At 39.7% G+C, this 10,661-nt stretch overlaps 1 protein-coding gene across 1 annotated transcript; it reads left to right on the forward strand.

The window, feature by feature from the left end:
* Nucleotides 1-1,589: 1,589 nt before the first annotated feature.
* On the forward strand, nucleotides 1,590-10,346 carry prph (peripherin). Its single transcript, XM_084732026.1, has 9 exons — nucleotides 1,590-2,231; nucleotides 5,231-5,291; nucleotides 6,489-6,584; nucleotides 7,742-7,906; nucleotides 7,991-8,116; nucleotides 8,216-8,436; nucleotides 8,723-8,775; nucleotides 9,400-9,467; nucleotides 9,580-10,346. Exons 1-9 carry the CDS (start codon nucleotides 1,609-1,611, stop codon nucleotides 9,658-9,660), a joined length of 1,494 nt encoding a protein of 497 aa, XP_084588152.1. The 5' UTR covers nucleotides 1,590-1,608; the 3' UTR covers nucleotides 9,661-10,346.
* Nucleotides 10,347-10,661: the final 315 nt, after the last annotated feature.

Genomic DNA, 10,661 nt, shown 5'->3' on the forward strand with positions numbered 1-10,661 from the left:
ATCTGGGCTGAAAAATAAAGCCAACACAGAGCGCCAAAAGCTGCAGTTCAGTTTTTTCAGATTTTTGTATAACTACCATTTAAATTATATTACGGCTTAAAGTTATGCGTGATTAAGGGAGTGCCCGCTTTGAGTGACAGGTAGGTACTGTCACAGATGGCTAGCCGTTAGGTAGCTGCTTCATTTGGCTGCTCCAGCTCCACTCACGCTCCATTTTTTTGGATTAGGCGGGATTTACGTGAGCCGCTACTCTGTGAGTCTCACAACAGCTCTTCAGAAACCTGCGCTGATGTCACAGACACTCTGTCAACTATTCATTATTCTGTCTATGGGGGCTTATTACTGAGGAGAAGGGGGGAAGAGCATGCCCTTGAAAAAAGTGTAAATGTAGTGACTGTACTCACTGCTGTTCAAGCAACTACCTTGCATTTAGAAATACCCATACAACCGGTAGGTGGCAAGATTTTTGGTTTTCTGGTATTGCAAGACTAGTTTTATAGCACAGCCTATTTGTCCCTGGTTGAAGCAACTTCAGCTGATTCCCAAAAAGTGTCAAGAGCAAAATGCATTATTTTCTGAGTTAAAGGTGATATAAAGTTGTAAGTTTGATATTACTGACTGGCTAAAAGAGTGTCACCATCAGCACTGGCTCAGGTCTCTATGTTTCAACAGCTGATTAAATGATTACTTTCAGCTTACGTTGTAGTCAGAACAATAAAACATCTTGATGTCTTCCTGAAATATTAATCATCTGTGCTGGGGAAGTCACTGAGTTCATGGAGCTGCTAAACAGTTGCTATTCTTTGACCTCTTTCATCTATATGACTGAACCAAAAAGCCACTGTTCACCATAATTACCAACAAAGTTATTTGACAACTCTTATTCTAACAGGGATTACCGGATCTAGAGCATTTCAAAAGGATGGAATAACTGCATAGTCATGGCTCTGCCCCAGACGCCCAGAATATCAATAAAGTATTCCATTACTGTAAAAGGAGAGAGAGACAGAGAGACAGAGAGGAGAGGGAATGGGAGACAGATGGAGGGGAAAAAGAATCAAATCAATGTATCCATGTGATTCAATTTAGGTCGGAATTTCACGGTTTCCTTATTGAGGACCAGGTAACAGAATCCTTCACACATATCTGATAGTAATGTTAAGAAAATTATACATGCAAGTAAGAGTGAAATCAAATATATAAAAAGGTATTATACAGAGGAATGATAATCAAAACTGACTGAGGAATCAACAGTGAAAAGTGTCAAGGAGGACACAAATCAGGGTGAGGAGGGGCATGGGCATGGTGAGACATCTTTAGTAATAAACGCAGCGATGTGGAAGCCGGTCTGGCCTAGTGCCAGCTGCTCTGGTTAAAAGGGTGGACCTGTCGAGACAGAGAGTAAGACGGAGCGCCGGTGAAAGCACACAGAGAGAGGCAGGGTCTGTCTCTGAGAGGTAGGGAGTGGCCAAAGCTTGTATGCTGATGAGTGATTGAGAAAGGAAGGGTTCATGTGGGTGGGGTGAGGAGAAATGAGGGAGGGGGAGGCGTGAGGATGATGGGATAGCCAGCTTAAGAGCATAAAAACCCCCGGTGCTCTTCAGTCTGATGTCCTGTTGCCTCACGAGCATCTCCAAGCCTCCAGCTCTACATCTTTCCACAGCGATAAAGAACAGAACAAGACCAGCCATGAGCCATACAATGCATGCAACCTCCTACAGGCGCACCTTTGGAAGCCCACATCCTATCTCCATGTCCTCCTACTCCCGCGTGTCCTCCGGTATGCCCCTGTCCGGGGGGCGCTACATGCGTTCAGTGTCCCCTGTGGTTGCATCCCGCTCCACCACCTACCAAACACAGCGTTCCCGCTCCGCCACCCAGCCTCCTCGCATCAGCTATGACAAGGTGGACTTCACCCTTGCTGAAGCCATCAACCAGGAGTTCCTCACCACCCGTAGCAATGAGAAGGCCGAGCTGCAGGAGCTCAATGACCGCTTCGCCAGCTTCATCGAGAAGGTGCGCTACCTGGAGCAGCAGAATAGTGTGCTGCAGCAGGAGGTCAACCAGTTCAAGGGCCAGCAGACGCACGGTCAGCCCAACCGTGCCACTGACATCTTCCAGGAGGAGATGCGGGAGCTGCGCCGCCAAATGGATGCCATCGGAAAGGAGAGGGACCAGTACCTGCTGGAGAGGGACAACCTGGCTGAGGACCTGACCCTGCTCAAGCAGAGGTGGGTACCAACATAGATAGATAGATAGATAGATAGATAGATAGATAGATAGATAGATAGATAGAATATTTGGGTAAAGGGTTGGGTGATTATAAGATTACACAAAAAAAGAAAACAATAAAATAGATTGAGGAATTGTTTGGCCTTGTCTTAAGAGAGTAATACAGCCATTACAAATCATGTGGCTACAGAGAAAGTTGTGGAACATATTGTCAACAAACAAAGTCAACATTTTTCTCTTGTCTTCATTCCAATATTTCCCTTGGCAGGGGGGGTTTCACTCATATATGTTGAGCCAAAGGTGTGGGCTTCTACTTAAACACCAATGCCACTGTGATATGATTCACTGACTCTTGTCATAATATACTGTTTATGGTCCACTTTGAGCACAGAGAAAGTAGAGAGTCGCTGGGCGTTTACCTCTTGAGTCCAGTAGTGATGGTGTAGGGCGTGGCACATCAGAACACATGGACGCCACAGAGCAGCAGCATGATACAGCACGCTGCCCTGCATCCTGCACATATGCACATGTTAGTTCTGGCATAAATATTGGTTTATTGATTTGGGAAAAAAAACTTACATGTTATAGGGAATTATATTTTTAGATCATTATTCTCATTTTCATTACAAACATATTAAAATGATTATGGTGTACCAAACAAATACGTTTTTGTACATCTGCAGATTAGAATATGATGTGTAGGCCAGGGCATCTCTGCATTTTAAAATGGTATTTTGACTGACATTTTGCCTTAAACAAATATTGTCCCTCCTGCCATTGTAGTAGGCCATATTGTGATTTTGAGAAAAGCTTGATTACATTCTGACATGAAGCCTTGGAGACTAACTTCTCCCAATAGCTTTCTATGTATACATGTATTATAAGGGCATCTCTGACATTGGTTTCCATTAATTATAAAACCTTTAATGGAGAGTATATATCACCTCCTTATTAAAATCTTCCAGTAGTCTTTATTCAACTTGTCAGTTAGCAACTGGCTCGTGTTCAAAGTCCCACGTACAAAACAATTAATTTGGGGAAATCTGCCTTTAGTTTTAGTTTACAGCACACATTAAAACTTAATGGACTTGTGCCTATAGACCTGTTGAAAACCATGATTACAAACTACTCTGCACTTTAAGTTAAGTGATTTTAATTGTTCTTTTTGTGCATGTTGCTGTATGTCTGTTTTATTTCTCTTTTATTGTGTTGTTGTATTTTGTTTTAATGTACTCTCAACATTATTGTAAATGAGAACATTTCCTCAGTGATTTGTCAAGATTAAATAAAGGTTGACTGAATGAAAATGTCTTGTTTACAGGCAGGATTGAACATAAAACAAGGGTAAAACACTCAGTACATGACACTAAAGTGACCCACAGAAAACTATGATACAGTACTTGAAATTACATAAGGAAGTGTTTGGTGATGAATGATTGCCTTAAATAACGCAAACTTATTGACTTTCACAAACACACACAATCATGCATGCATCCATTGTGATGAGCAGAGAAAGGATGAGGAGGAGGACGGATGAAGCAGACACTGGGTGGGGCTGGCTGAGGAGCAGGGAGGGGAAAGGGAGAGAGAGGAAATGAGTCCAGAGGAAGAGAGGTTGGATATCAGGCGTGGTGAGAATAGCATCAGGAAAAATCAATGTGACTCAATGACTCCATTAGGTGTGTTTTCAGTGTCCCTCTGTACTGATGGGATGGTGCCAGAGACCCCATTAGGACAAAAGGACCCCTGTAACACAGCATGAATAAAAGATGAGGAAGCAGGCCCCACTATGTGATGCTTTCCCCCCACTAATCTACTTTATGTCCAGTCCGGGCATGACTTCTGTCTGACAGGACAGATGGAGCTGGATTCACATCCGGACATCGACCACACAGACAGTCCATCAGTCAGAAAATGTTAGCAGAGAATTGGCAAACTTGTCTATTGTATACTGTGATATAATTTGTGATGACTCACCACAGTGACTCAGGAATTGTAACTGAGTTTGCAAGAGCATTATGAAATATCATTTTTCATTTTTATGTCATTTTGCTTGCTTTCCCAGGAGCATCAAATGACATTTTGCTGGTTGCACCAACAAGGATTCACTTTTAAACAGATTAAGTCGTGGTTTAAATTTAACTTCTCTTTGGCCTTATTTATGTTTTACTCATTTAATTCTGTTGCACCAAATGTGATGCAGTAACTTTACCTTTGAGGATGGTTAACTTTTAAATTGTCTGCCTTTTTGAGATGGATTGAGCAAAATAATCAAGTTTTTCAAAGCAAGTTTAAGGACTAACTCAATTGCGTTTTATGATGTGCCTCTAAATAACTAGCAAAATATGCAACGTTATGTAAGGAATACAACACAGTCAACCCACCCCTTTAGGTCCCAACTGCAGCACTTAAATTTATTATTTATTATTAATTTATTTTTATTCATTAAATTTATTTTAATGTACAGAATGTAGATTTAAATCTGGATTTACTCATTTTAAACCTATTTTTTTTTTACCAAACTCTGATTAGAACTAATCTTGGATTAGATTAATCTTTTGTTGTTCAACCCCGTCTCTGTCTGATCTCATTACTCCTGTTATCTGTTCTTCAGTTTTTGTCCTGTCGCTGTGCACTGGCCGATATTAAAATGACTATTTAAAATCTTTAAAGAGATAGGAAGTGTGTGTACATAACCTTATTGAGTGTGTGCGATGACCTTATTGAACTGTGGAGAAACCACATTAGTTGAAAGGAGCAGATGCTGTTCCCACTGGGCACTCTCCCAAACCCTTTTTACAGGACAGTGAATTAACAAATTGATCCAGAAAGCTTTTTGCCAGCTGATGCCCTGGTGCAACCTTAGACAGTATAGGGATGTCCCCGGACAAGTTCATCAGGTTATTCTGTCTCACCCTTTAGTACAAAGCTGATTCTTAATGCCTGGAGGAAATCTGCACATTGTTTGAAATATTTTGTCTCATTCTTTGTCCTCAAGGTTGGAGGAGGAAGCCCAGAAGAGGGCAGATGCTGAGAATAACCTGGTTGCCTTCCGCAAGGTAAACACTCAGCTCACTGGACCGTGATTACCATATTGGTTACAGTGTCCTCGGGCTCGGATAACAGGTCACAATGGGCAGCTTTGTTCCATTGCCAACACCTCCACAATAGGGTCACAGTAATATGACAGGACAGATTTCTAAAATGTCATTGATGTAGACTACTGTGCAGGACAGATGCTTGTTTTTTGCACTTTTGAAATAGTTGTCTAGACTCTTTTTGTCCTTAGTTGAACTGTTTTAATGGCAAAAAAAAAATCCTTGTGAATTGGCCTGTTGCTAAGCCCGACACTCTTGAGCTAATTTGCTACATCTATCAAGCTTTCTATTCATGAACTGCACATATGTTGTTATAAGTGATAAACAATTTTAACACTGAAATTCACAGTAATTTTTGAAACACTAGGTTTTTAGTTCCACAGAGAAGTAAACAAAAGCAGCTTCTCATTTCTGATGACATTAGATGCTAAAAAAAAATGACTCTCACAAACAGAAGTGTAGCTAGCTAATGTAAGCTAATGCTAATGCTTAAACTCCTTCAGTCAATTGAGAACTCAAAACTGTTTCCATCTGACCCATTTTAAAACAAGGACCCTGTAAAAGAGTCTTAAAGCTGTGTACATGAATAAGCCATGAGCTGGGTATCTAACTCAGGTAGGCTACTGTTGGTAGTAAGCCTGTTAGTAGGGCAGTAGGTCTGAAGTTACAGCAAATAAATTCAAAGTTTAATCCATTCCCTATATGTTAGCCCTGTGTTATATGTTTTTGAAAAACTACAAAAAAGAAGCCATCCTCCAATCTCTTCCTCTGAGTATCACTTAAAGCACCATGCACATCACTTCAGCATGTTGGAAAACCAAAAGCTTGCCAGACCTGCAGTGCTTAGTTAGTTACAAAGCAATGAATGGACAGCTGTTGTCCAGACAAGGGGTTTAGAGAAAGGACAATCATATCCTGGAGGTTACATTTTTAAGGATGTCTATGTAGAAAGTCTTTGTAGCACATCAGAAAATATGTTTATGCTCTAAAGTAAACATGTAATGGTGTTTTTACAGCTCTCACAGGTCAAATCACAATAATTTGTTAAATACAGTGGCACGGTAATATTATCTTAAAATACAAGTTTATGACCAAAAGACATATGACATGTTTCACTAATGGTAACATAAACTATGCTTGTCTCATATAAAAAACTAGGATGTGGATGATGCCACCTTGTCCCGTCTGGAGCTGGAGAGGAAGATTGAGTCTCTGATGGATGAGATTGAATTCCTCAAGAAGCTCCATGATGAAGTAAGTGACGCGAACTCCCCTGCACTTTTCCACTGTGCTTATACAGTATGAATGGATAAGTCTTTTCTTTCAGGAGTCGCTGGTCACACTAGTTTACTGATGGTATATCAGCTACTGACTCTTAGGTATTCGCAATACAGTAGACATGAGCCTGCATTGAGATCATCCTAGTGACTAGCTGACAAATAGTGCAATCAGTGCTGCAAAGGATAATCTGATGAACTAACTGGACTGACAGGATTCAACTTATCTTCTCCAGCTTAATAAAATGTTAACTGTATGTTTAGGTTATAGACATGAGTGGTTGGATGCCACTGACACTTTGGACAACTATGCAACATGTAATTTTGAGAGAGTAAACTCTACCAAGGTTTCCAATCAGATATGTTTTGAAACTGTGGAATTTTAGTTTGAAAAATTTTTTCTCCAAATCTGATGTGGAGATCTGCACCTACAGCTTGTATTACAAGGAAAAGACTGAAAGATTATTTGAGTGTCATCTGCATAGCAGTTGACTAAAAAGCAATGTTAAGTGATTACTGTAGGTGAATTGTTATTTTTTAACAACTGAGATGGCCTAGTGGGAGCACCCTAATGATGAGGGGACCTTTTCTTTTAAGTAACCCTGTTCATTTCACCAGCACCGGCCACCAGCAGACCAAATTGTGAACAGCTAGATTGGTTTGACCCTGTAGCCATAGATATAGATAAATATTGTAAATCCGAGACCAAACTGACAGAGTACAAATCTATCTCCTACTTCAGGACCATGAGCAGCTTCACTGAATTATTTATACATGCCACAGTTCGGCACCTGATATTTCAGAGCCTTGGTCAGGGCCATAGATTCTAACTTGCACAAACATCAGTCAGATAAAGGATCAATGAATCAGGCAGACTATTGACTAACTTATATAAATGAACAGATTCAACTAAACAACTCCTCTGACCCGCACTCTTTCTGCTGCAAGGGTATGGGTGAGGGGGTTTTCTGCATGGAAGAATGGTACTTTTATTTAATTGTTGGCAAATTAAATAAATAATTTTTAATTAATAGTTGGCAAATTTTTTGTTGGCAAATTCTTGATATAAAGTTTTTTGTGTTTTGACAATATTTTAACATTTTTCACCATCTGTCCATATCTTGGTGTTATCAGGAAATCCAGGAAGTACAAGTGAATGTCCAGACCCAGCAGCTGAAGATGGAGGTGGACAGCAGTGCTCGGCCCGACCTGACTGGTGCTCTGAGGGACATCAGGGCCCAGTATGAGACCATAGCCCTAAAGAACATGCAGGAATCTGAAGAGTGGTACAAGTCCAAGGTGGGCAGACAGACACACTGAGAATCACACGTGAACATACAAACACACAATATTTCATGTGTGCTTCCTCTTTTGTTCCTGCAGTTTGCTGATTTGACTGAGTCAGCAAAGCGCAACAACGATTCTCTGAGGCAGGCCAAGCAGGAGGCCAACGAGTCCAGGAGGCAGATTCAGTCTCTCAACTGTGAAATTGATGCACTGAAGAACACTGTGAGGCCAAACACCACCAATCATTTCTCTATATTGATCTATATAATCCACATACATTCCACCCTCTTATTACACTGTATGTGCTACTCTGTTTTTCAGAACGAAGCTCTGCTGAGGCAGATGCGTGACATGGAGGACCAGTTTGGAAATGAGATCGGCAACTACCAGGATAATGTAGCCAGATTGGAGGATGAGATCCGCCATCTGAAGGAGGAGATGGCTCGCCACCTTCGGGAGTACCAGGACCTCCTCAATGTCAAAATGGCTCTGGACATTGAGATCGCTACTTACCGTAAACTGCTGGAGGGGGAGGAGAGCAGGTTAGGGTCCTCTAGATAACCCAGTAGTCTAAACTTGTTGTTCTAAATGAAAGACAAGTGCATGTAAACTGCTAATATTATATACCAAATGTTGATTTTCTTGTGTTATAAGCCACTTTCTGGATGTTAACACAAAATATGACTGTTTTATTTCTAGCAAGATTTAGTCTTTAATCTATGCAAACTACAAACCTCATAGTAATTGATAAGCTATAATCCATCATCAAGTAAGACTATTTCATTACATATTAATGTATAACACCCAAATTTTACATTCCCCATTTAGGATTACTATTCCCATCGTCAGTCTTGGCATGAGCAATCACTTTGGTGATAAAGGTAAGTTCTAGTTCTCTTTGTCCAAGATCAAATCATGATTTCAGTTGTTAGGAAGGATGAACCACTGGTTCTGACGGTAGTTTTCCCCATTCTGTATTCCCATTTTAATTTTTTCTTTAAGCAATATCTTCAATATTACTTGACAGAAATATGTGTCACTCTGCTGGATCATATAATAATCCTGTATATTTATATTATAGCATTAAATTTTAAATGTTTAATAATTAGTATGTGATAATGAATGGCTTGTCTGTCAGTTCAATCAAAGAACGTCTCAATTCAACCAGGAGAGTTTCATGCCAATAAGAGAATTAAAATTCTCCAGTTGTGAGTCACGTAACATTATCTACGAGAAAAATAAATGAAGTAGTTGCTTTTGGAATCAGGGGTCTCTGAACTAACCCCTGTCATTTTAGCTCCTGCAAGTGAATCTTAAAAATGTAAAAATTAAAAAAATAAAATAAAAAAATAACAAGATTATTTCACCTGAAAAATGAAGTACATGTTTTTTTCCATTGCTGTTTACAGTGCTTCTTTCTACCATTCTTAAAAACTTCTATTTTGTGAATGCAAATGTATCTGACTGTTAATATCTCAACAGTACTTTAATCTGTCTTTTCACAGACTTTGAGCAAACTCCAGGCACCAAGAAGACTGTGGTGATAAAGACAGTGGAGACTAGAGATGGAGAGGTACAAAGATTTAAACAGACATGGCATGACGCAATTGAAAATTGTGAATAACATAAGATTTGCTTTCACCAGATGAAAGTGAATTTGAACAAATCTGTTTGTTTTCCATCAGGTGGTGAAGGAATCCAGGAGGGAGAAGGAGAGAGACTCAGACCGCTCTGATAGAACCAGCAAGGATGATAAGGACGAGTAGATAAAATTAACGAGAAAATGTGAAAGCCAGAGCCATGAGAGAAACAAAAACATAAAAAAGGGGAAAAACAAAAAAGAGATAGCAAGAGATAGAAAAAACAAACTGATCTATAGTCCTCATTTCCACTACTTATGTGTTTTATTGTCTCGCAAAGAGTCTCTCAGTATAGGTGCAATGTTGAATGAAACCCTTTAGACAGTGTCACTTTGGTGCTATTTAAGCTACCCAGTTTTTGCTAAACACTTGTGTCATCTGTAGGGCTAAGCAAAACCACTTTATTAACATACCACTTGAGGCCTTGATTTACAGTGCAATCCTTAGACGACCACACGTTTGTAGCAGAGAATTAAACTACAGGTAGTTTAAAAGCATAGTTTTAGTAGTTAGTGTTGTAGACATGACTTACTAACACAACTTCAGACACTGCCCTTTGGTCAACATACCTTAATAGACAGACTGAGAATAAATCAAGCTATTTGCATTTGTTTTAGAAGCTTTGCTATCCTCAAACCAACCACCAAAGACACGGATCATTAATTAACCTGTAATGCAGAAGAAAATGCTGACACCGAAAATATGAACGTCACCAACTGAAAAGACTTGCTGAATGTGCTTTGCAATGCTGTGTGTACCTGGCACGATTGATGAATGAACATGTAAGTGCAAATAAACTTAATTGGAGCCAATCTGTGTTGTCTGTCTACATCACTTATTATGAATGTACTACAAGAGAGTGTTTTGTTTTTTATTAATTTCCTCTTTTCTATAAGCTGTGTTTGGTTCCATAAAAAACATGGATTTCAGCCTATAATCTGCACTTGTCCAAGAGCACATTGCACAAACTCTTAGTATTTTGTCTTTGAACAAATGATATATACAAAGTTTGACATGAAAACATTATACATTTGTTAGGCCCACTGGAATCCAATGGTGAAAAACTTTCACTTCACATTTCTCAAATGTACTTTTAAAGGAGAGATGTGTAATATGTTTATTGTTCT

Source organism: Lutjanus erythropterus, chromosome 2 (assembly GCF_056507025.1).
Source record: "Lutjanus erythropterus isolate fLutEry1 chromosome 2, fLutEry1.hap2, whole genome shotgun sequence".
Lineage (NCBI taxonomy): Eukaryota > Metazoa > Chordata > Actinopteri > Lutjaniformes > Lutjanidae > Lutjanus > Lutjanus erythropterus.

Coding starts and splice junctions, on each gene's coding strand:
- prph (XM_084732026.1), top strand. CDS start 1,609: ATGTCCTGTTGCCTCACGAGCATCTCCAAGCCTCCAGCTCTACATCTT. Junction 7,907..7,990: donor AAGAGTGGTACAAGTCCAAG/GTGGGCAGACAG, acceptor TTGTTCCTGCAG/TTTGCTGATTTGACTGAGTC. Junction 9,468..9,579: donor TGGAGACTAGAGATGGAGAG/GTACAAAGATTT, acceptor GTTTTCCATCAG/GTGGTGAAGGAATCCAGGAG.